Here is a 26690-nt window from a genome sequence, read left to right on the forward strand (position 1 = left end):
GCAAGAGATAGATTATTCAGGACAGTCAAATTCTGGCCTCGCAGATAAGAACATAATAAACAAAGTATACTCACCTAACCTCACGCCGTGTAGCGCCGCTCCCAGGTCCAGCTGACAGCCGCCAGCTTCATGCAGCTTATGCCACGTACTCGGCTGAGCCTTGACATTGCAACTGGAGAAGCGGCATGAGTGACGTACCCGGATTCTAGTCTAAAAGGACAACCGGTGGCCGTCAGCAAGAGCCTGGGAGTGGCGACACAGGCACAAGGAAAACTAAGTATGCCTGCCTTGATTTTATTTACTTTCATGGGACGTCCCTTTTAATAATATTACGCGATTAGGCAGGAATGCACACACAAAGAGAACCATGATGTAACTATTTTAGTCAGATTGCAGGAATAGCTCCACTCCTGTGCAGCTTCTTTATCTCAGGCAGCAGTAAATGATCAGCTAACTGGCCGATTTTGGTTTAATACAAAAGCTTTTTCTCCTGGAAAAAAAACAGTTATTTTGCTGCAATTACCTAAAAGATGATTTTTCACTACCACTCTGAAGCGTCATAAAGGCACGGCCAAGCCACGGATGAGCCCTGACCACGCATCTATGATACTTCAGAGCTGCAATAAAAAGGCATTTTTCAGGTAATTGCAGGCTCAAACTAAGCAGATTTATGTTGCCTAAACCACAAGTAGCTTCAAAGCTAAACAGACTCCCTCCTCACTTAAACGCCTTTAACACAGGCCGATTATCAGCCGAAGTGTTGCTATAAATGCTCCTGCAGCCTGCGTAAATGTCAGCCCGTATAAAAGTGGCAGCGATCAGCTGAGGACTGGGCTGATCCTCAGCTAATTGTATCTTTTGAGCCTGCTTTAAAATTGATAGTCATCAGCCACACATCTACCTATTTAAACAGGGTAATGTGCAACCAATTACAATAAAAGTAAAGACTGACAGCACGGATATGTATTTAGGCATATAATTACAAGCAGTGCATACTCCCCATCTGTGCTGCTTGTGATCTGGTATGGCACTTCAGTCCTTCGGCCACCGGATTTATCTTCAGGCCTCTGTCAATCATTCTGGAGGAGGTGAGGGCTGAAGATACAACCGAAGGCCAGCGAACTGGAGAAACTTGCTGGATCACAAGCAGTGCAGATGGTCAGTATACATTTCTTGTGATCTGGAAACAAACAGCACCGATATATACATATCCAATATATACAGTGTATCCTATAACTATATCTGTCCTGTCAGTTTCCAGGGCTGCATACATGATACAAGGATATAGTTAGTGCAGCCCAGCCGCTCAATATGTTACGCTGTGAAAAGGCTTGTCACTTGTTTGCCCCCCTCCCAAAACAAAACTTTTAGTTTAAAAAGGACTATTTGTTTTAAGGTGGACATACATATTAAAGCAACTCTGTACCCACAATCTGACCCCCCCCCACCCCCAAACCGCTTGTAGCTTTAGATAGCTGCTTTTAATCCAAGATCTGTCCTGGGGTCCGTTCGGCAGGTGATGCAATTATTGTCCTAAAAAAGAACTTTTAAACTGGCAGCCCCGTGCCCAAAGGCCATGGCCTTGCAGGTCTATGCATAGGCTGGCACACCCTCTCTGTCCCTCCTCTCCGCCCTCTTCATCATTAGGAATGCTCCAGGCAGATTCACCAGCTGTGTGAATACTGAACATGGGCTGGATCGTTAAGGCAGCTATGCAACGTTAAGACAGGAGTAAATGTTCCAGTGGCATTCCTAATGATGAAGAGGGTGGGGAAGAGGGACTGAGGGGTGGTGCAAAGTAAAGGCACAGACACTCCCGTTGGGTCAGCTGAACACCACTATCTACCAACTTCCTTATACACATGCCATAGGGAACACATGAAAGTTTGCTGTACTCAATGTTCAAGGGGTAAACCACAGCGATACATCTCTACTGCTGGCTAATCTATCCTAAAATATTAGGGTCAGGTGGTGAAAATCCAACATGCCTGACCCTTTTTTCCACTGACATTAACCGGTGGACACTCTGGAGACTGTGTGTGGCTTGCTTATTTACAGAATATCTCATGAGATGCTGGAAAATCAGACTGGAGAAGTTGCTTTTGGAAAGAGCTAAAAATGTGCATGATACCTTGTTGTTGGATGGAACCATCTTCTGAATAGGTGTAGTACCACGGCTGGGAGCACACGAATCATCACTACTGTCACTATCGCTGTCACTCAGACTCATTCTGTCAAAAACAAAAAGGTGTCAATTTAAATAAGACTTCTTAATTTAGATGTAATTTGCTGAAGACTACATTCCACAGTCTCTTTTATGTCAGTTTTTTTCTTAGTAAAAGTACATACAACCCTATCTAAGGCCTTAGCCTGACCATACACATTAAAATGTGTCCAAACCTGCCAAATTCGGAAGGCCTCACAAACCAATTTAAAATGTATGGGCACCTCCCAACTCTCCTCTAACGGCAGATGTTGGGGGGAAAAAAGGTGGAAATCCAAAATCCAAGTTGTCCAAGCAAAGTGTGGATGTTTATGAAACAGCTTTTGGCTGAACAAGCAACATGTTTGAAAAGTAAAAAAAAAGTAGCACGCTGGCTTAGTGGTTAGCACTGTAGACTTTGTGGCGTTGGGGTCCTGGGTTAAAATTCCCACTAAGGACAACATCTGCAAATAGTTTGTTTGTTCTCTCTATTTCTACCCTAAGGGTGCGTTCACACGTACAGGATCCGCAGCAGAATTGATGGTGCAGATCCACAGCAAATTTGGTCTAAATAACTGAACACAACATCAAATATGCACCACCAAATCTGCTGCGGATCCCATATGTGTGAACACACCCTTACAGAGATACATGATTCACTCTAAAGCACATAGGTATCAAATGTATCAATCTGGCCATCAACAGTCATCAAGGTAAATGTCATTGAGGTTGTCCCAAGCTTCTTCTCCTTCCCCCACCAACCTTGACTGATAGATCTCTGCCTAGCCGACAGGGTGATTGAAAAGCAATTGTTGACCAATTAACCTAAAGAGAAAGGGGGGGGGGGATTGGTGGTTGCAACTAATAATGCATGTAGCAATTTTCAGGCCCTATGCAGTTGTTGACCTGCAATTGTGTACAGAACATAGAACCAATAGATTTCAATGACTCCGTTCACACATCTGTACGTGTGGGGCTGTGATCAATGAGGAAAAAAAAAAAAAAAAGCACAGGTCTTCTATGTAGTGGTCTGTGAAGCACGGAGCAATATTCATGAACATTTATAGTGCAGTCCACAATTGCAGGCTGCACTATGGACATGTGAAAGAGACCTTAAGGTAGCACTGCTTTGAATCAACCCTCAAGCACTGCAGCTTTAATAAAACTTTTGACTTGTAGCAGAGACATGTCAAATGTTTCGATAGTGTCTGGGTGCTCAGACTCAAGCCAATGACAAGGCAGGGCCATAAGAAATGTACAGTTAATGCATTCTCTCCTCAGCTCTGTGCATATGAGAGAAACTTCCCACACCGCGAATCAATGACTCGTCAGATGTGACACACGGTGGAGATTAACAAGATAAGTGGGCAGTTTCTGAGGGGGTGTCACTTCGACTGGAATCAGGAACAAAAGTGTTTACTAGCAGATATCAGGAGACAGCGGAACTGCAGTTGTAGGAGATAGGGACAGAGCGGCTTTCCCATGAGTAGTAGTCTGATGGATGGAAGGAGTCGTAGTTTAGTGGATTTGAAGACTATTTATACTTTATACTATTTTGATATGCTATATGTATATACATGTTGCTTTGTTCTTTATGCATGTTTTGTAGGCCTAAATGTATGGCCTAATTCTCAAGTTTTCTTGAACTACATTACCCGATTTTGTCTATTACGAAATTTAAAGCAAATGTACCACTAGGTACATCATTTTTATGTGTTTTACATGAATAGACCGCTGCCAGCTCGGTGATGACAGTGCTGCGGTCCTTTTTTTGAACTGTGGCGCCTGTGTATTACCAAGCACCGGCCAGGCATGAAGCAAGGGGGGGGGGGGGGGGGGGTTGCTGTTTGCCATATGTAGGCGAGATACTTTGTGGCATTTGCGCAGTAATGGCTTTCTCCTGGCGACTTAACCATGTAGCCCGTTTTTATTCAAATACCTCCTTGGTGTACATCTTAAAAACAGCCACCCTGCTATTTTTCAGAGAGTCCTGTATTTTAATTGATGTTATTTGTGGGGTTTTCTTTGCATCCCGAACAATTTTTCAGGCAGTTGTGGCTGAAATTTTTGTTGGTCTACCTAACTGTGGTTTGGTTTTTACAATGCCCCCGATTTTCTATTTGTTAATCACAGTTTGAACACTGATGACTGATATTATCAATTGCTTGGATATTAGAACAAAGTGAAGATTCAGGAGTGGCCATCTGAGTCTTCCGGTCTCAATATCATTGAGCCACTCTGGGGAAATCTCAAGTGTGCTGTTCATGCAAGACAGCCCGGGAATTTACAGGAAATGGAGGCTATTGCCAAGAAGAATGGGCAGCTTCGGAGAAAAGAAAGAAAAATAAAGAGCCGCATTCACAACTACCACAAAAGACTTCAAGCTGTTATTGATGCTAGAGGGGGGCAATACACGGTATTCAGAACTGGGGAATGTAAATTTTTTATCAGGGTTATTTGGATGTTTTTGGTTGTCATTATGATTTAAAAAGAGAAAACACAGTGGTTTGACAATAAAGGTCTTCACCAAACCACTAACTGAGTGAAAATAAAAATATTTGTTCTATCATTCATATTCTCTGAAAAAAGGACAAGAACGCAAAAGAAAGAAAATTCTGCCGGGATTGGTAAACATTTGAGCACAACTGTGTGTGTTTATACAGTATATATCGTTAACTTAACATCTCCACGCTCCCCAGTGATCTCCTGCCTGTTTTCCAAAGAACGGAGCCAACAGTAAAGCTTTTAAACCCCTCTCAAGTGATAGGCCACTCAGACAATCACTGGCCCAGAAAGTACAGAGCCACAGTCAGTGATTGGATGAGCAGCCTGTCACTTCCGAGACGGGTGTAGAAGCTTTAGCAGCGGCTGTGGTGAGCAGAAAACAAGCAGGATTACACCTGGGAGCGTGAAGAGGTAAGTAATATATGTATCTGCTATATACTGTCATTAGCAGTCAAACGCCTATCGCCTATTAAACGGAGAGATGCACGGTCGGTGGCCGATGGCCGATGATTTTATAACACATTAAAAGCTGATAATCGGCTGCTCTTGGTCGTTACACCAGGCGATATCTGCCCGAATGGGCAGATAATCACCCTGTGTAATAGGGCCCTAGTGTTCCTTCTGATACAAATGGCATTAGTTTAGAAAAAGACACATTCTCTGAGACTAAGTGCTGCTCATTACTTATAGATGACCTGTCCTGACTTTTCTGTTTCAGTAAGCACTTGTATTCCACATTAAAATGTATGACTAAATAGCCAACTGGGTGTTAGTGGATGGGGACATGTCCCTATATTGTCTGGCAATGTCAGCTTTGATTGGACAGCAATGCCCAGTTGGCTATTTAGTCATACATTTCTAGTAAGAACAAAAAAAATAGAGAGAAAAAATCCTATTTTAAGTGTTTTGCATTCGCGGACGATCTTCTGTATGTCACTAGACCTGATGCCTCTCTGCCGGCCCTTATGTCTGTCTTGCATGATTTTGGTATTGTAAGCAACCATAAAATCAATTTCACTAAAAGTGTGGCCTTGAATGTAACTCTCCCACAAGCTGAGATCCCTGTGCTGCGTCACCGCTTCCCTTTTGTATGGTCAGATACCTCCTTTAAATATCTGGGGATACACATCCTGGCTGATTTGTCCCGAACCCATGAACAAAACTTTGCTCCACTGTTAGCTAGTTTTAAAGGAGAAGTCCGGCCAAAATTAATTTTTGATATGTTGTTACTTATGAAAAGTTATACAAATTTCTAATGTACATTAATTATGGGAAATGCACATATACTGCTATTTCCCTTAATTTAGTAGATCAGGAAGTGTTAGAAATATCTCTGAAGAAGTGACGTCACGACCCAGGGTGTAATTCCTATGGAGTGTCCAGCAGGGGGCGCTCTCTATATAGAAGTCTATGGGACTTTATTGTTTCTATGGGTTTCTATGTAATGTAATGTAATGTAATGTAGTGTACAGTGCTTTATTGAATGAATACATCTATGGAATACTTTGGGGAGCAAGTGTCCTTGCTCCCCAAAGTATTGCATAAATGTATTCATTCAATACATTCAATACACAGTAAGCCCGCCGATCCGCCGCATTTCCGCCGATCCGCCACACGCTGATCCGCCGCATTCCCGCCGATCCGGACCATATACATTGAACTACAGCTCCCATCATCTGCTTCTAGTATGAACAGGTGATGGGAGCTGTAGCTGGGTAATGGATATGACATGCCGCCGGGCGCAGGGGGGAGCCGCTCAGTACACAGGAGCGCTCCCCCCTCCTCCTCCTCCTTCCGTGATAACTTCCGCCTATACCAATGCTGACTCCCTGCCTGGCCGCCGCTCTCCGCTCACATATACCGGCTCCCGGCATCAGCGCGGACACCAGGATGCATCGGGAGCCGGTATGTATGGGGGGGAGAGCGGCGAGCGGCGGCCAGGCAGGGACTCAGCATTGGTATAGGCGGAAGTTATCACGGAAGGAGGAGGAGGAGCGGGGAGCGCTCCTGTGTACTGAGCGGCTCCCCCCTGCGCCCGGCGGCATGTCATATCCATTACCCAGCTACAGCTCCCATCACCTGTTCATACTAGAAGCAGATGATGGGAGCTGTAGTTCAATGTATATGGTCCGGATCGGCGGGAATGCGGCGGATCAGCCTGTGGCGGATCGGCGGGAATGCGGCGGAAATGCGGCGGATCGGCGGGCTTACTGTGTATTGAATGAATACATTTATGCAATACTTTGGGGAGCAAGGACACTTGCTCCCCAAAGTATTCCATAGATGTATTCATTCAATAAAGCACTGTACACTACATTACATTACATAGAAACCCATAGAAACAATAAAGTCCCATAGACTTCTATATAGAGAACGCCCCCTGCTGGACACTCCATAGGAATTACACCCCGGGTCGTGACGTCACTTCTTCAGAGATATTTCTAACACTTCCTGATCTACTAAATTAAGGGAAATAGCTCTATATGTGCATTTCCCATAATTAATGTACATTAGAAATTTGTATAACTTTTCATAAGCATAAGTAACAACATATCAAAAATTAATTTTGGCCGGACTTCTCCTTTAAGGGGGATTTGGCTAAGTGGGATCGGAAGGACTTCTCGTGGCTGGGGCGCATAAATATAATTAAGATGAATTTTCTTCCACGCCTCCTATATTTGTTTCAGACGATACCTATAGTTCTTCCAAAAGCCTTCTTTCTTGCCATTTCTGCGTTATTTTCGAGGTTTGTCTGGATGAGAGCCTGCCCAAGAATTGCTAGAGGTACCCTGACTTTGGCAAAGGCACATGGTGGGTTAGCACTCCCTGACCCGTATAAATATTACTTAGCAGCAGTTGCTGCTCGTACATTGGATGCTTATCGACATCCCTTGGCCAAACTGTGGGTTCAACTGGAACAAGCCGTCTCGAGATATGCTCTCCCCACGGCCCTGTGGGTGCGCCCGGCGGCTTGGTCTGCTGCTATGCTTAATAATCCTGACTTCCCTCCTGGCACACTTGGCGTGGACTTTCTGATGCATTCAATGGACAGTAGATTTCGCCAGGCCACTACGGCTTCAGCTCTGTTGTCCCTGGAGGCACTGATTCCAGACGCGAATCGCCCACAGTGGTATAACTGGCAGTATCTGCAGTTACAGCATTTCTATAGCACATCAGTTCGCCCGCTGAGACTACATAGACAACTACTGCCTGTCTACTACTGTCCTGACGGAAGCACCCACTCATGTGGTGTCACTTGTCTATGCCATATTGACACAGCCTCTCCCTGATGTTAAGCTACCATACCAGGTGGGCTGGGAACAGGAATTAAGTCAGACCTTCCTGAGCACGGATTGGGAAAAGGCTTTCTTTTTATGTCACAAATCCTCAGTGGCGTGTAAAGCCCAAGAGACAAATTTTAATGTGATGTCGAGATGGTATAGGGTGCCGACCCTGCTGCACTCATTCTATCCGGCAGTACCGGAACTGTGCTGGCGCTGTGGGCGGAGTCCGGGGACCATGAGACATATATGGTGGGACTGTACAAAATTAACCAGCTTTTGGTCAGCGGTCGCAGACTTGATTAAAGGAATAACAGGAGTTAGTCTCCCTAATCAACCTTCCCCCTACCTGCTGTCCATGGTCCCGGGTACTCTCTCGCAGTGCAAGAAAAGCATCATTCGCTTCCTTCTCCTGGCGGCCAGAACAGTGATCCCTAGGAGATGGAGGTCGGATTCCCTTCCCTCGGTATCGGAATGGTTTGCTGAAGTTCAGCACCTCCATCGTATGGAGGAGTTGCGAGTGGATCACATAGGAGCACCCCCGGCTACTACTGCTATGTGGACACTCTGGATTGCGTTCATGGACACTCCTTTATACCACTCCTATGCTTCACCCTGAGTTGAATGCTGGACTGCTAAGGCCGTATTTGCACATTGGCTGGGGCTATGTGGAATCCTTGTGGACCCGGTTTTCTCTTCTCCCATACCCTTCCCTGGGGCCGTGCTGGTTTCCTTCTTTTCCTTTCTCTCTCTTTTTCTTGCTATTTGGTTATTGATGTCTGTTGTTGGGTCTTGATTTGTTCTTTTTGGGTACTCAACCATTAGGTGAGCGATGCTCTGCCCAGGCGGAGACCGACGCAGTTTTGCCTGTTTGTGCTACACGTTACGACCCTTGTGGGGGAGCTTACTTTATACCGCATAGCTCTATTATCTTACTGTAACAACCTGACTTATGGATGATCATTGTTATGTGTACGTAAAGCATGTATGCCTTATCAGCTCACGCTAATGTTTGTACCCATTATTGTTCTTTCAAATAAAGCATTTGAAATGTAAAAATAAGAAAAAAAAGAAAAAGAAAAAATGTCCTAGAATTTCATGTGGAATACAAGTGTTTACTAAAACTCACAGGCCAGGAGAGACCAGAGGACCTCTTAAGGATCACTACATTCCACAAATAGATACCTTGCCACTAGAGATGAGCGAACCGGGTTCGGGTTCGAGTCGATCCGAACCTGAACGTTTGGCATTTGATTAGTGGTGGCTGCTGAACTTTGATAAAGCTCTAAGGTTGTCTGGAAAACATGGATACAGCCAATGACTATATCAATGTTTTCCACATAGCCTTAGGGCTTTATCCAACTTTATCCAACTAATCAAATGCCGAAAGTTCGGGTTCGGATCGACTCGAGCATGCTCGAGGTTCGCTCATCTCTACTTGCCACATATTCTTTGTGCTAGAAATTCATGCGCTTTACTGGCCTGTGGCTTACCGAGAATCACGGCCTGCTGTTTTATTCTTGACTGCTGCCTCATCACCACCTGAACTGTCATCATCCGACTCTTCAGACTGAAGACCTTCCACCATTGACCTCAAAGGACCTGTTAAGCAAAATCAAAATTAACGTTAAGTAGAGTACTTTACTGAACCCTGTTTCTGCACATACAGAATAGAAAGTATAGTAACTCCTTATATATTAACCAATTAGTCACTGATTGTGCCTGTTAAGTTATTTAATCCCTTCATTTTACATAAATGCAGCAGACATGGCAATTTATCTAAGCATATCTGTCATGTTACCTTTAAAATGGTGCCCTACTTTTACTTCAGAGACCTTTCTTTTTTTTTTTTTATTGATAGTACATTGATTTAAGTCGGGCACTGTGCTATAGTGTCGGGCAGCCTCTCCCAGGTACTGTATATAAGACAATACAATACACAGACAGAAAAGGATCCTACTCTGTATAACGCTGTGAGTCAGAGCAGGGGATGGGAAACCCGACACCAACGGAGGTGGCAGCAGAGGAACTTGTGATGCCCCTTACTGCTACCACAATAGAAGTTGAACAATAGAGAAAATATATATATATATATATATACATTTATTTTAAGTTATATTACAAAGTAATGTAACTTTAATAAAGCAATGTAATAGTGAAAAAATTAGTTTTTTCATCTCTGGAATACCCCTTTAACGCTTTTAAAGCTTTTTTTTTTTTTTTTTTAGGCATTAAAGGGAATCAGCAGGTTAGATAGTAAGTCTCCTACCTTCATCCTTGCTGCAGTTTCTGTGCAGTTTGAAGTTTAATACAGCATCTACTGAGGCTGTTTTGGCACTGGGGGAGGGGCAGGCCTATTCTTTTTAATAATTATCAGAGGAGCAGGCCACCCCCAGTGCTCCAAACAGCCTTACTAGATGCTGGATTAAACTACAAACTGCACTGAGGATGGAGGTAAGAGACATACCTCCATCCTCAGCGCCCCATGCTCAATAGGGAGCTATCAGCAGGTTAGTTTTGCCAAACCTGCTGATAAGTTTCCCTTTTCTAGAGGATCTCTGCCTAACATTTATCCAGAGATTACCAAGCAATTACTCTCTCTGGGAGCTCCCATAGACAGTGAATTGCAGGTCAGTGCACATGCTCGACATTCATTTTTTATACTCCCATCAACATACAGTACGGGGGCTAATTTTCTAATATAGGACAAATTGCATTTGTAAATGCCACCATTTAGGATAAATGTGTGAGGATTATTTTTTTGCCTATCTAATGTGCAGGGTCCAGAGCTTTGTCACCAGCTTGCACTTTATTTATTACATTCTCCTGTGGATGTTCTGTTTTCCTTTTTATTGTGTATGTGTGGGAGCGTTTTGCAAGAAGAGCTCACAGTTTTTCAAAATATTAACTTGGATTGAGAGCATTGCTTTGGTTTAAGAGCTCCCTGTACTTCCAATTCATGGCCAATTTACTTAAGGCTCGGGCTTGCATCAGGGGACAGGACTGTGGAGGTATTCTCTTCATGGCTGTAACCCCTCTCTCCCCGGACAGAGTGCTGCATTTATGTGCCCACATCTGCCCTGCTCATTCCTTCATGCTCCCTGCAGTCTCTGTAAGCCCTAGCCCTATTGTGTTTCCTATCCTCTCCATTCCTGCTATAACATGCCTGCACTTACTCAGCTATACACACTGCTGCTATAATGTGCCTGCACTGACACTCAGCCATTCACACTGCTGTATAAAAAAAGTTTTTGTCACAGTCCTCTTGCACAGTTCTGTCATTCCCACTTCCTCATTGGCCCATGCTGAACACACACAAATTCCCCAATGCTGTCATGTGACCACACAGACCATTGACAGCAGTCCTGCTTCTCTATTCTAACTTGTTGTACTACGCTACTGCATTATGGGGATCTGCACCTCCATTCTGTGTCTGTGTTTTTTCAGGTTTATGCGCTTACTATACATTATACTGCACATGCTGATTTCTATACTGTACAGTAACTTATAACATGACATTCAGCTGTTTCTCATTATTTGTTTCATCTGTTTTATTCAGAATAAAAAAAAAAAAAAAAAAATATTTTTGGGGTGTGGAACCAATTGTCTGCATTTCAGTGATTTCATATGGAAAAATTTGCTTTAGTTTAAGAGTGGATTTGGATTAGTTTTTAAATGTTTTATGGCTTTTGCCCAATAAAAAAGGAAAACATTTTTTCATGCAGTTCCAAGACCCATAATTATTTTTACAGCAACGCATCTGATTTTTAACCCCTTAACGGCCGCGGGCATATATTTACACCCTGCGGTCGGTAAGGGTGTTCAGAGCGGGGAGAGTGTTCCTGGGACCACGGCTATTTGCGTGCACGGTCCAAACGCCGTGCACGCTAATAAGGTAATCAGATGCAGCTGTCAAAGATGACAACTGCATCCGATTACCGGATGCAGCACTTCCCTGGTGTCTAGTGGTGGAGATCACCCCCACCCCCCGGGACGTTGTCCCGGAGGAGCGATCTCAGTGTCTGGTGCCGGCCAGGGTCTACGCCAAGAAGGTGCTGATCCCGGCTCGGCACTCGTTTGTTTTCGGCTGTGTGTTTTAAAAAAAAAAAAGTGTTTAAAAAAAAAAAAAAGTGTTATTAGTAAAAAGCCCCCCCCCCCCTTTTTTTTCTCAGGTTATAAATAAAAATAAACAAACATGTTTGCTATGGGCGCATGCGTAATCGCCCATACTATTAATTTATCATATTCCTGATCTCACACGGTAAACGGCGTCAGCGCAAAAAAAATTCCAAAGTGCAAAATTGAGCATTTTCAGTCACATCAAATCCAGAAAAATTGCAATAAAAAGCGATCAAAAAGTCGCATATGCGCAATCAAGGTACCGATAGAAAGAACACATCATGGCGCAAAAAATGACACCTCCCACAGCCCCATAGATCAAAGGATAAAAGCGCTATAAGTATGGGAATGGAGCGATTTTAAGTAACATTTTTGTTAACAATGGTTTGAATTTTTTACAAGCCATCAAATAATATAAAAGTTACACATGTTACATATCGTTTTAATCGTAACGACCTGCCGGACATATATAACATGTCAGTTTTAACCCAGGGCGAATGGCGTAAAAACAAATACCCCCCAAATAAACAAAATGCTTTTTTTCTGTTCAATTTCACCACACATTGAATTTTTTCCTGCTTTTGCAGTGTACTTTATAAAAAAATTCAGCCTGTCATCGCAAAGTACAATTAGTGGCGCAAAAAAAATAAGGGCTCATATGGGTTTCTAGGTGAAAAAAATGCAATTGCTATGGCCTTTTAAGCACAAGGAGGAAAAAACAAACACGCCAAAAAAGAAATTGGCCCGGTTCTTAAAGGAAAACTCCCGTGGGTGCCACCCCACCCCCCCCCCCAAAAAAAAAACACAGACACCATACTCACCATCCCTCCGGTGACGATCGCCACTCCATTCGCCCGCCGTCCGCCTCACCGTCACCGCCGTCTAGCACCAGCAGCCTTTTCCGTCCCATTCACTCTCTATAAAGACGCCGAGGAGGAAGAAGACCAGGACCGCCCCCCAGCTCTGACGTCGTCGTCACCAGATGCCGCCCGGGAGAAGAGGACCGTGACGATCGTAATAGGTAATGTATATATTCTTTAACTTCCGGGCGGGGGGGTCGGGGGTCCAAAAGTGGGGGAAGGGGGCCAGACCGGGTATTTAACCACATTACAAAGTTATATAACTTTGTAATGTGTGTTAAATAAGCTAAAAAAAAATTTGTGGGAGTTGTCCTTTAAGGGGTTAAGCATAACAACAGTCTAAAGCAGCGCTTCTCAAACTTTTTCTACTGGAGCCTCACCCAAAAGACCAACGCAATGTCTGGGCCTCACCAGACTGACCAAGAGGGTGCCTGGGCCTCACTATCTGTGATGAAATTCTATTTATAAGCTGTAAATAATGCTAGGGATACCTTTCACCCGTCTAAGCTCTATAATCTAATAAAGCAAGTACAAAATAAATTAATAATGTTGCTAAAATTTTTGCAAATAGCAAAAGGACTGTGCAGATCATAGTTGCTTTGTGAAAACTGACTCCTCAACTAGCCCTTACCAACAACTAGGGGGCGCCTCACTGCCTCAAAGTTTGATAAGCACTGATTTAAAAGGCCAGTGGTGTCAAAATAAGGCAACATTCATTTCACGATTTAGCCTTCCATTGCAAACATTGGCAAAATCTCGAAATAGGCTAATGATGCTTGTGTGCACAGAGAGGCATGTGTCCCACTGACTGTGTTGCTTGGTGCCAAGTGGTTTGAATAAGTGACGTTAAAGAGGAGTTAAAAGTTCTGTTAAGTGCTAAATCTCTTTCTTTTTCACTGGTGTGAGCTGCTGCATGAGATGTGACGTCTCAAGGCAGCTCAGCCATTCAGCGGGACACGGGCGCCCGGGCCGGAGTGCCCCTTTAATTTGACCCGGACATCTGTGCATCAATGGGCTTGGTCTTGAAGGGGTTAAACTAGGGATGTGGCAGGAGGACAAATCAAACAATGTAGTATGTAATAAACTGGGGGTCAGAACATAGAGGTGAAAGACGGGACATTTGGGGGGAGGATAAGAGCAGTGGTAATGCTCATCTGCAATAGATGGTTGTACTCACAGCATTTCAATAAATCAAATTTCTGATACTGAAGCTGTCAAACAATATGGTAATATAAAGTGTATGGTTACTAATGCCAGAAGTATAGCCAGCAAAATGTGGGAGCTGTGGTCCATGGTACTTGAGGAACACATTAATGTAGTTGGTGTGACTAAGACATACAAAACAAAACCGCTTCAACCATAATTATGTCACCATTATTAGTGTGAACCATCTCCTAGAAATGACATGTGGAAAAAGGGAGGCAATGCCCTTCTCGGGAGACTCACAGGGTTACAATGCATTAAGTCCAAGAAAAAGCTGTAGACGATATTGTCATCCCTTAAAACCAAAATTTATAACGGGTTAAAAATACCCATACAGATGGAAGAATGCGACGCGTTTCGACGTATGCACGTCTTAATCACTGTGTTACAAACGGTTGCAAACAAGTACGCTCACCTGCTTTTCCATGTGAGTTACACCATGGAGTATCACCTCAATGATTTAGAGTACGCTCCAAACATGCAAAAATGGGAACTCAGACTACGGATAACGGTTAGCACCATCGGTGTGGAGGAAAACTACATAGCATTTCAATAAATGTACATCAAGTATGTTTTGTAGTTTAAAACACATGGGAAGCGGGAGCTTAAATTCAAAATACAAAAAGCTTCTCTATTTAATAATTTTAGCCTCGAATTACCTCCCCTTATGTTTTTAGCGACTTTTTCTATATCAAAAAATGTTAAAAATTGCACATCCCCATTGTGTGCTTCAGCAAAATGCCGCAATGCTCATGACATACTGGTGTTTTTATGTGAGATGTCAAGCTATCCTTGTCTTTAGCTTACGTGATGTACATCCAACATAAAACTTATTACAGAATTTAAATTCTATGCAATAAACGATATGATCACTATCACAATTCATCAAATAATTTAATCTCATATGTTTTAGTTCCTTTGGAATCAGAAAAAGTTTTTGATTTTTTGCACATGTTACACCTCATTCCCCCACACACAAAAAAAAATAAAAAATAGTTTGAGATAACCTGATTTTCCCTTTAGTCTGTTTTTTGGGGATTGTGGGAGAAATTTACCCCTTAGCGTCCCATGATGTAGCTCGTAGGTCATGGCAGCACAAGGGGAGTTCAGAGAGGGGTCCCACCAGCAAAGCTCCCGGCTGCTATGTGCCACCGGAGAGTGCCTCAATTAGCCAACCCCGGTCCCGTTGCTGCGCTGGCTAATTAAGCATTTCACAGCAGCTGTTAAACCTGACAGCTGCATTTAAATGCTTTATACCTCATCTCCCTGGTGTCCATTCTCCTGCCTGGGCGTTAGCGTTGCACTGACGCTGATCCAGGCTTGGCAATACATTGCTTTGGCCTTCAGTAGGCCAAAGCAATGCATCACCGATCTAATTGATCATTGCTGTCTGTATTACACAGCATTGATCTCTATGAGACATCACGGCTGTGTATATAGAAGTACCAAAGTGGGACTTCTAGTTAATGTAAAAGAAAAAGTAAGAAAGTGTTTCTATTAATAAAAAAATCAGCTCCCCTAATAAAAGTTCAAATCACCCCCCTTTTCCCATGTTATAAATAAACAAAAATATTTGGTATCGGAGCGCGCATAGTCGCCCGGACTATTAAATAATCACATTACTGATCTTGCGCGGTAAATGGCGTAAACGCAAAAAAATTCCAAGGTGCAAAATTGCAAATTTTTTGGTCGCATATGTGCAAACAAGGTACTGATTGAAAGTACAGATCATGGTGCAAAAAATTACACCTCAAACAGCCCCACAGACCCAAAAATAAAAGCATTATAAGGATGGGAATAGAGCCATTTTAAACACATTTAGTTTTTTTAAAAGGTTTTAATTTTTTAAAAGCAGTCATATAATATAAAAGTTAAGCAAGTTACATATAGTTGAAATCGTACTGATGTGAGGAACATAGATAACATGTCAGTTTTACCATAGGGTGAACGGCATAAACGCAAAACTCCCTGAAATCTAAACTAATTCCTTTTTTCTCAATTTGACATCGCAAACTTTTTGTTTCCGGTTTTGCAGCATATTTTATGGAAAATTAAAGCCCCTTATTGCAAAGTACAATTAGGTTTGCAAAAAATAAGTGCTCATATAGGTCTCTAGGTGAAAAAATGCAAGCGCTATGGCCTTTTAAACATTAAGTTGAAAAAGAAAAGGTGCAAAAACAAAAAATTGGCTTTGAAATTGACTCCTGTTTTTAATACAGTGTTTAATTTATCATCCTGATGTAATATTGGCAAACATTTATTTAAAAGTATGTTTAATCTGATTAAATTGGCTACTATATGAAGTAGAAAACACAAAATTACCTTTGTCACTGTTCACATTAATCATATCATTACGTGAAGTGAACAGGAGAGAATTATGATCGAGGCTTCCAATATCCTTTTTGGCTTTGTTTAAAGGGGTTATGCAGCGCTTCAAAAACATGGCCACTTTACCCCTACTGTTGTCTCCAGTTTGGGTGGGGTTTTAAAACTCCGTTCCATATAAGTAAATGGAGCTTAATTGCAAACCGCACCTGAACTGGAAACAACAGTAGGGGAAAAAGTGGCCATGTTTTTGTAGCGCATCTAGCGCTTTAAGATCCATGGGGCATATCCTCTTTGTCCTAATCTATTGTCTATGTTCACAATTTCTTTTTGGTAATCCATTTGTTCTGAACATGCTCTTTTTGTCCTCAAGTATTTAACTTTAGGAATTGCTAAGCGAGCATGCTTAGGGTGGCAACTTTGTGCATGAAGGATATTATTGCAAGCAAAAGGCTTTCTGAATAATGTTGAGATCACCCTGCCTTTCTCTATATCTCCCTGTAGACGTAAATATAAAAAATCAATTATGTCCAGAGCCCCCCAGTGTTGTAAACGTTAAATATAAATTATTGTTGTTAATGTATTGTACCGTCCGTCCCGGAGTTTGTACATCATGATCCCAGGAGGTAAACAGGAGGTCATCGATGTACCATCCGTTCCATTTAATGTGTTTTATTTAATGGATTGTTTTCAGAAAAAAATTTTTTTTCCCACCAAATCATATATAGTTTGGCAAGAGTCAGAGAAAACAAAGACCCCCATCGGGGCACCGGTGATCTGCAAATAAGACTGGTCAAACAAAAAATAATTATGTTTAAGCAAAAATTCTACTGCTAACATAATAAACTCATTCATATCGGGAGAATACAGTTTGGTTTTATTCAGATGGTGTTCTAATGCATCAATAGCCAAATCATGTGGTATATGGGAATAGAGTCCCACCACATCACATGAGACCCATTTAAATTCCTTATCCCAGATGAAACTATCCATGGATTTTAACACTTCTTTGCTATCTCTGTAACAGCCCGTCTACCCATATACTTAGATTTTCTAACAGTGATTATATACTAGAAATTACTGGTCGTAACGGTGGAGGAAACACATCTTTGTACACTTTAAGTAGTCCGTGGAACACTGAAGTAATTGGTTGTTCCACCATGAGAAAATTACAATCACTCAATATTCCTAAAGACTTTCCTTCCTCTAAAAGTGCACAAAGAGCTTTTTTACACGTTAATTCTGGATTTTTTCTCAATTTGCGATAAGTAGCTGTATCATTCAAGATGGATAGTGACTGCTATGAGTAAAGTTCATAATGCAACACTACTGTAGACCCCCCTTTATCTGCCTTTTTCACTATGATTTTCACCTCATGCAACTGTGAGAGCAATTTACTTGTTTTAGTAAAGGCAGTATTTTGGGGCACCGAATCATATAGTAACTTTAGTTCTCTTTCCATTGCTCCTTGAAAATTAACCAAAACACTAGCTCTAGGTTTAATTAGATAAAAGCTAGGGTTACATTTTACAGCCATAGGTAAAGGAACACTGGAAAGGGGATTTGAAGAGGATGACTATCTCCAGGTCTCTCAAATGGGCTAAAGATATTTGCTCCTCAAAATCAAACATCGAGACCTCTGGAGCAGAGGCATCATCATGCATAACACTTCCCATTGAATTATTCCCAGAATCTGAATCCATACACATAAAAGGTCTCTTAACAGTAAGCAATCTCACGAATTTGCTCAAATCCAATAAATTCCTGAATAAATTGTTTTGTTCTGGGACAAAATTAAGTCTTCTACTTGAAATGTCAATTTGTTCCCAAGACAATAGAGTGGATGTCAAAATAATAACTTTATCTATTTCTGTTTCCAGGTGGGGTCCTTTTGGTAACCATTTTTAATCCCCCCCCCCTTTTGTTTTCCTATTGGGGTACCAGTATCACGATCAGAAGCTTCTGAAGATGAATAGTCCTCTGTAGATTTCGCATCTGTTGAAGAAAAGGTGACTATGTTCCACACTGGTCAGAGTATTAGATTTTTTTCAAAATAGATCTTAAGCTTTTATTCCTTTTCCAATCATACACAGTGTTAGTGTCATAGCCCTGAGTGTCCCGTTTCAGCTTCCTTTGTTTTAATTCCACGATTGATTTCTCTAGTTAAATGTTCTGTTTCATTTTGTCATGCATGAGATTGAAGTCCTGCCGTCCAGTTGTCCGTTGCTGTTAGAGCTTCTTAGGCAAGTAGGTAGGGAAAGCGGGGGGCTCAATATTAGATTGTAGGACTTCTATCTCCGTTGTCAGATTTTTAAGCTTTATTTCTTTCTCATGTACAATCAATGCCATCAACTTAAGAGAACATTCAGACAGTATCTCATTCTGTTTTTTTTAGGAAGTCCTCCGAAAATATTGTAGTTGGTAATTTCTTTATACGTAGACCTCTCAGTATCATGCATTTTTCTACGTACATTTTTAATGTGTTATAGTGGAAAAGACAGATAAAGGGGGGGTCTACAGTAGTGTTGGATTATGAACTTTACTCACTATCCATCTTGAATAAAAAATCCAGAATTAACATGTAAAAAAGTTCTTTGTGCACTTTTAGAGGAAGGAAAGTCTTTAGGAGTATTGAGTGATAAAAGATTCTAACTTTCTTATGGTGGAACAACCAATCACTCCAGTGTTCCACGGACTCCCTAAAGTGCTAAAGATGTGTTTCCTCCACCGCTACGTCCAGTGATTTCTAGTATAGAATCACTGTCAGTCAAATTAAGTATATGGGTGGACGGGATGTTTGCTTTTAATCCAAGATCTGTCCTGGGGTCCGTTCTGCAGGGGATGCAGTTATTGTCCTAAAAACAACTTTTAATCCGGCAGTGCTGTATCTAACGGCCGGGGCTTACATTTGTATATGCATTAGGCTGGCACAACCTCTCCGTCCTTTCTCCCCACTCTCCTCATCATTAGGAATGATCAAGGAACATTTACTGCTGTTTGAGCTTTGCACAGGTGCATTAACGATCCAGCCCATGTTCATTATACACACAGCTGGGGAATAGGAAGCAATCTGCCTGGAGCATTCCTAATGATGAGGAGGGTGGGGAGGAGAGGTGGTGCCATCCTAATGCATCTACAAATCTAAGCCCCGGCCGTTAGACGCAGCGCTGCTGGATTAAAAGTTGTTTTTATGACAATAACTGCATCCCCTGCCGAACGGACCCCAGGACAGATCTTGGATTAAAAACAGCTATCCGAAGGTACAAGTGGTTTGGGGGGGGGGGTCAGATTGTGGGTACAGAGTCGCTTTAAAGCCCATCTCAAAGATAGCAGAGAAGTGTTAAAATCCATGGATAGTTTCATCTAGGTAAAGAATTTAAATGGGTCTCATGTGATGTGGTGGGACTCTATTCCCATATACCACATGATTATTAGAACACCATCTCAATAAAACCAAACTGTATTCTCCCGATAAAAATGAGTTTATTATGTTAGCAGTAGTTGATTAAACATAATTATTTTTTGTTTGACCAGTCTTATTATTTGCAGATTACCGTTGCCCCGATGGGGTAATCTTTTTCTTCGACTCTCGCCAATCTATATATGATTTAGTGGGAAGAAAATTTTATTTTTTCTGCAAACAATCCATTTAAAAAACACATTAACTGGTACGGACGGTAATCGATGGTATCAATACTTTATGTTAAACTGCACTATTAGGCAGCTTAACATAAGGTATAGCGCAGAGAACACGGTCGGCGGCTATCTGAGCGTGGGCCGTGTTCTCTATGTGCCTCTCCCTGCTCCTTGCTGTCCCCTCTCCTCTCTCGGCGGCGCCAATTTCAAACAGCCAGCACTTTGCAATCGCTTGTGCCGGCTGTTTAACTGTGTAGATGCCGCTGTCACAACTGAGGAGAGGAGGAGGCTGAGAAGGGAGAGTGGGAGGAGGCTGAAGAGGGAGAGCAAGAAGCCCCGGAGAGGAGAAGAGGGCCCTGCAGCACGTGAGGTGGCATGTGGGGGAGGTGCACGGGGGCTGTGAGGTGCCGACATCAGCGTAAATAAAAGTAATGCATAGCAGAGCCGTCCAGGCAATGCATAGCAGAGCCGTCCAGGCAATGCATAGCAGAGCCGTCCAGGCAATGCATAGCAGAGCCGTCCAGGCAATGCATAGCAGAGCCGTCCAGGCAATGCATAGCAGAGCCGTCCAGGCAATGCATAGCAGAGCCGTCCAGGCAATGCATAGCAGAGCCGTCCAGGCAATGCATAGCAGAGCTGTCTAAGTGATCGCTGTACGCGGTATAGCAGAGCTGTCTAAGTGATCGCTGTAGGCGGTATAGCAGATCTGTCTAAGTGATCGCTGTACTCAATACACAATTATGTAAAAACTTAAACTTTATTTTTAACATAATAAAATTTGAAAAAGGTCCATAAATTGGTATCTCTGTAATAGTGCAGGCCTGAAGAATATAGATAACATTTCAGGTTTATTATATTCGCTGTCTAGGGGGTATTATATTTCTATCGTTGTGTTTTTTTTTTGTTTTAATATTTTAGTAAGTATCGAACTGGTATTGAGTATCGAAATAAAAAAAAGTTAGTATCGGTATCGAACTCAAAATTCTGGTATCGTGACATCACTAGACGGTACATCGATGATCTCATGTTTATTTAGGGTCACGATGTACCATCCATCCCGGAGTTTGTACAATACATTAACAACAATATTTTAAAATTTACAACATTGGGGGCTCTGGACATAACAGATTTTTTTTGATTTACATCTACAGGGAGATATAGAGAAAGGCAAGGTGATCTCAACATTAGTCAGGACGCCTATTGCTTGCAATAATATAAGAAATCGAGCTTTTAAATTGAATATGTTATAGTCAGCCATATTGGATGTATTTTATAAGGTAACTATTTACTGGAATCAAGATGGAGGACTACAGACGTAGCCAGGGTTAGGGCCCTATTCCACCGGACGATTATTGTTTGCATAATAGTTAACGATTAACGATCTCAAACGACCGCTATTGCGAAAGACCTGAAAACATTCACTCATTTCCATGGAACGATAATCGTTACTTACGATCGTAATTGCTATTTATTCGCTATTGCGTTCGTATCAATTGCAAACGACCGAACAATGTCTTATTCAATGCGAACAATTTGCGATCGTTTTGCGAACGAGCAACGATAAAAATAGGTCCAGGTCTTATAAAGCGGTCAACGATTTTTCGTTCGGTTGTTAATCGTTAACTGCATTTCAACCGAACGATTATCGTTTAGATTCGAACGATTTAACGATAATCTGAACGATAATCCTCTGGTGGAATAGGGCCCTTAACCTGATCTCTGACACAACAATTGTATCAAATAGCTTTGTTTTGTCAATTAAGTCTAGTTAAATGCATCACTGTGATCAGGTTGACAAAGGCTACATCTGTATATATGTATGTGTATTGTTACATATTTGGAGTCCATGCAGGCTAAATACCCATTGTATGCCAAGATTCTTGCATCAGATGGTCACTTGATGTCAGAGGTAGAGTGTTTACATTTGTACGATAACATTGTGATACCAAACGGCAAATTGTCTCTGTGGTGATCAAAAGGTTCTTTCTAAAGAGGTAGAGATGGGATGTCTGGGAGAATATGGGTAACAATGGTGCTTGATCAGTATTTAAACACTGATTCAAACATGGCTCAGGAGGAGAGAACACGACAGGAAGGGTAGGTGACAGAATGTGTGACCAGACCTGAAGGGGCAACTACTGTGATGGAGACCTGGGTGTAAGAGATCGTGTTGTGGTAACTATGCTGGTATTTCATATTGTTGGAAATGTAATAGGTTAGTTTGGTCTAGTGTAATGTTTATTGTTACATTGTGATTTATTTTATAATTATTATTGTTTTCTGCTTTTTTTATATGTTATACAAATCTTATAAACAAATATAAAGGCAAAATTCCACTCCGACAATATGTGATTTACTTTGCACTCGCTCTTGTATTTCATTTACTGGCCCAACCTCGAATCTAGACCCAGTAAGAGGGTGGTGTGTGTATATGTGTGTGTGTATTATCTATACTATTAGATATACAGTATATTTATATGAGAATAGAAAACAAGCCGCACGTCCAATTCCAATGTGGCGGGTACTCAGGGAATAGATCCTCAGGCCAAGGATTCCGCAACTAGAAGATGTAGAGTCCACAGCACACCAGCTCTGATAGTACAAAGGTGTATTTTATTCCAAAAGATGGTGAACAAACAGATGCAACGTTTCGACAACCTCTCGTTGTCTTTCTCAAGCATAGGGGGTGGGTCATAGTGACACCATTAAATAGCATTCAGGGTAAAATATTCCGCCCATAAATGTGATTTACATAATGACAATAACAATGTATACAATGTGGTATATAAACATATTAAGAGCACTATAAGTTCATATATGACCAAAAACACACAACCATATAAGTGCTGTGACTAGTGCAGTACGTGATCAAACAGATCTTGAGATAAGGAAACAAATATTAGTCCATATAGTAATGCATATTAAGTACGGAGGAGGATCCAGAGGCCACTCACCACCTATGGAGGCGTGTATACAAAGTCCTGAATGCCGCAGCCATGTGTGGAGATGGAGGGGAATGGAGTCCAGCGTGTAACTCCGGCATGGGGTATAGGACATGGCAGGGATATGGTCTTGCCATCTGTCTACAGCCGGGAGAGGAACGGCGGTAGCTTTCATGCGGATAAGGTGTGAATATAAGGAGGACACTCCAAGGCATTATGAACATATAATTCCAATTAAAGGGTAGGTAAAGATAGGTGGATTGGTGAGACTAAATTGTGTCTGTAAAGAATGCCTTAACTGTAGGTATCTGTAGAAGTGAGTGTTGGGGATAAAATATGCAGATTTTAACTAACTTTATTTTTATGGACCTGTGCTATACATCGGAGTCCTATCCCTTCACAGTAAGCAGCATCATGAAAATTAAAGCGACTCTTTACCCACAATCTGACCTCCCCAAACCGCTTGTACCGTTGTGCTTTTAATCCAAGATCTGTCCTGGGGTCTGTTCGGCAAGCGAGGAAGTTATTGTCCTAAAAAATTACTTTTAAAAACTTGCAGCCCTGTGTCATATTGGCGTTACCTAGAGTGTGTGACCAAGCCTTGCACCACCTCTCTGTCCCTCCTCATCATTAGGAATGCCCTAGGCAGTTTTTTTTCTATTCATCACTTGTGTGAACACTGCACAGGTGCCTTAATGATCTAGCACATGTGCAGTGCACATACAGGTGATGAATAGGAAAAATCCTGCCCAGGGCATTCCTGCAGCTTGCCACACCTGTTGAGCAACTCGAGAAGTTGTCGGTTTGGTATCCTATCTATGACTAACACTGACCATAATGATGGTAGAGCTGAATGATCAAGGATATGGCCCTCCGAATTAGTAAGGGGTTCATTTTCTATCCACGAGACCAGGTACTTAAAGGGGTAGTGCGGCGTTTAACATTTCTTCATTAAAAAACACACATTACAAAGTTACACAACTTTGTAATATGTGTTATTTAAGTGAATGACCCCCTTCCCCGTGTTCCCCCCACCCCGGAAGTGTTGGTGCATTATACTTAAGTGTTCGCTGTCGACCACGGCCGCCATCTTGTGTCGACAACGTCATCTTCAGGAGGCCAGCCGAACCGCTCCATCCATCCCTCATGCCAGCCCCCCTCTGCCGTGTCATCAGCTGCTCAGCCGCGATTGGCTGAGCACAGTTATGCTATTTTACTCTATTTTTTCAATAAAGTTAAAAAAAAAAAAAAAAGGATAACTAACTGAGCAGCAACCCAAGGCTGTGAATTTAGTCTCTTGTCATTATTAGGGGTCTCAGCAGACTTATACAGCTATGTACACACTAAAGGATGTGTATACAGAGGTATACAGCTATGTACACACAGGAGGGGGCAGGTCCCTATATATATATATATATATATATATATTATATACATATACACACACACACACGTGTACACAAAGGAGGACAGGTCTGTATATATATATATATATATATATATATATATACACACACACTATGTACACAAAGGAGAGGATAGGTCTATATACATACACACAAGAGGTGATATGTCCCTATATACACAGCTATGTACACACAGGAGGGGACAGGTCTCTGTATATACACTATGTACGGACAGGTCGCTATATATACACTATGTACACACAGGAGGAAAGGGGACGGGTCTGTATATATAGAGACCAGCCCCCTCCCTCCTTTGTGTATATAGTGTATAAATAGAGATCTGTCCCCTCCTGTGTGACAGCTCTGCTATTCCAGGCACAACCAGAGCCTGTGTGTACGTGCAGAATGGGGAAGCCACTTTCTCCTTTAGCCTCTGCCCCTGGTTGTCAGTGAAAATAGGCAAAGCACTGCAGTGAAGCTAAACAAGAAAGCGGCTCCTCCATGTAATAACATGCTGTTACACAGCCACTGCCCCTTTCCCAGCGACAATCATTATCTGGCCTGGGGGAGGATCTACAACCCTGCGGCTGGAGTGTACCTCTTGGACACTGGTGCCGGCTATGAGTTATGAGGGAGGGCTGTGTGGATGGGAGCGGCAAACAAAAGTATGAGTTTACCTCCTGAAGGCTAGTGCTGCTTAGTTACACACAGGGGGGATAGCTGTGGCAGTGTGACAGTGAATAGAGCCTAGGAACCGCTCTGGCTCCAAGTCACTGCTCTGTGTGGCATTGCCCTGTTTGACAGGACGGGTCCAAGCAGTGACAGAGCGATCATCCTAGCAGAAGCGGTCCGGTACTCGTCCTGCAGACGTCTGGTCTGTAATGCATGCGCTGCTCAGGGAGAGAGGCCCGGGTGGGGATTGAAGGACAGTTCGAGGCTGCACTCAGCCGCGATGCTCCCCGAACTCAGTGTCTGCGTCTTGGGGCCCAGGAGGGAGATAATCCGGATCCCCAGGCTGTAGTGTCGGAGCTCAGTGATATCCCAGGCCCGAGACAGGAGGGGGAATATTCCCCTCATCCAATCAGCTGCAGCCATGTCCTGCAAGTTATTATATGTTCGGTGAACTTTTGCTGCTTTTCCTGCCTACTCACCCCCCTTGCATGCGGAGAATGAGCTCAGTCCAGTCCACCCTAATGCGCTCCCTCCTCCTGGTCCCCACCCTCGTAGTCGGGGTCATGTGTCCTCCCTCTCTTCAATAGGCTGACGTGAGGACACCTGACCGACTCTGCTGCCGATGTCTGTCTCCGCCTCCCTCAGCCTCCTCACTGTGTCGTCTGTTCTGGTCTCTCTCACAGCAAACATGGCCGCCTCTCCTCACTGTGTTCAGTAGCTCCACCCCTTCAGCTCTCACCCCTTCCCCTGATGCGGATAACAGTTCACTTTTCCTTCTATGTGTAGCTCGGACCCTGGCAGCTCTTCCCCCTCCCCCATCCTTATCAGTGTGTCATTTTACAGTGTGTCTGTGTGAAGCCTGGACTCGTGTCATTTCCATAAAGCTGTGAGTGTTAGCTGTCAGGGACCGGACTGCAGGAGACTGGAGGGAGACTGTGATAAGCATGAGCCGGGAGTACCATCCCATAAGAGCGACCGGAGTACCATCCCATAAGAGCGACCTGGGTCCCGTCCCATAAGAGCGACCTGGGTCCCGTCCCATAAGAGCGACCTGGGTCCCGTCCCATAAGAGTGCTGCTTCATGTATAAGTTGCAAGGATGCTGGTGAGGGCAGATAAATACCTATAATCATGACCTGTACAGACTCAATCCAGGCTTGGACAAATACACCTCTTCCTTCAGGGCCTCTATATGTGGCTTCTGGCTCCCATCTCAGTGACTTGTGGATAAGTAAGGAGACACCTCTTGAGTAGGAGGTATAAGTAGAATGGGGAAACCACTGGATCCATATTTAAATATTTAAGCGTAGACTTTTCCATGTGGGTTTGTGGGGTTTAGATTTCTGGATTTGGGAGAATACCAGAGATCTCTTCCTAGGCGTACCCAGGCCCCCGACACTTTGGGAGAACATTTTAACGGACATATCTAGTTACGCATGTACTCCAATATGAAGTAATACATACTGAACACACACTCCTACAACAGGTAGGAAACTACTAATTGTACAAACGTCTCACAAGGGAGGCAGTAGGAAAAAA

The 26690-nt window shown here is 42.8% G+C and overlaps 1 protein-coding gene across 2 annotated transcripts in view; it reads right to left on the reverse strand.

The window, feature by feature from the left end:
- Window positions 1–26690, reverse strand: part of MLLT1 (MLLT1 super elongation complex subunit) — a 208678-nt gene that overhangs the window by 37583 nt on the left and 144405 nt on the right. For both annotated transcript variants that reach the window (XM_069977920.1, XM_069977922.1), the window contains exons 8-9: window positions 9483–9591; window positions 2132–2231 (exon numbers count right to left, since the gene is read on the reverse strand). In XM_069977920.1, the coding sequence (XP_069834021.1) occupies window positions 2132–2231; window positions 9483–9591 (209 nt within the window). The remainder of the gene's footprint in view (window positions 1–2131; window positions 2232–9482; window positions 9592–26690) is intronic.

Source organism: Dendropsophus ebraccatus, chromosome 7 (genome assembly GCF_027789765.1).
Source record: "Dendropsophus ebraccatus isolate aDenEbr1 chromosome 7, aDenEbr1.pat, whole genome shotgun sequence".
In the NCBI taxonomy this organism is placed as follows: domain Eukaryota; kingdom Metazoa; phylum Chordata; class Amphibia; order Anura; family Hylidae; genus Dendropsophus; species Dendropsophus ebraccatus.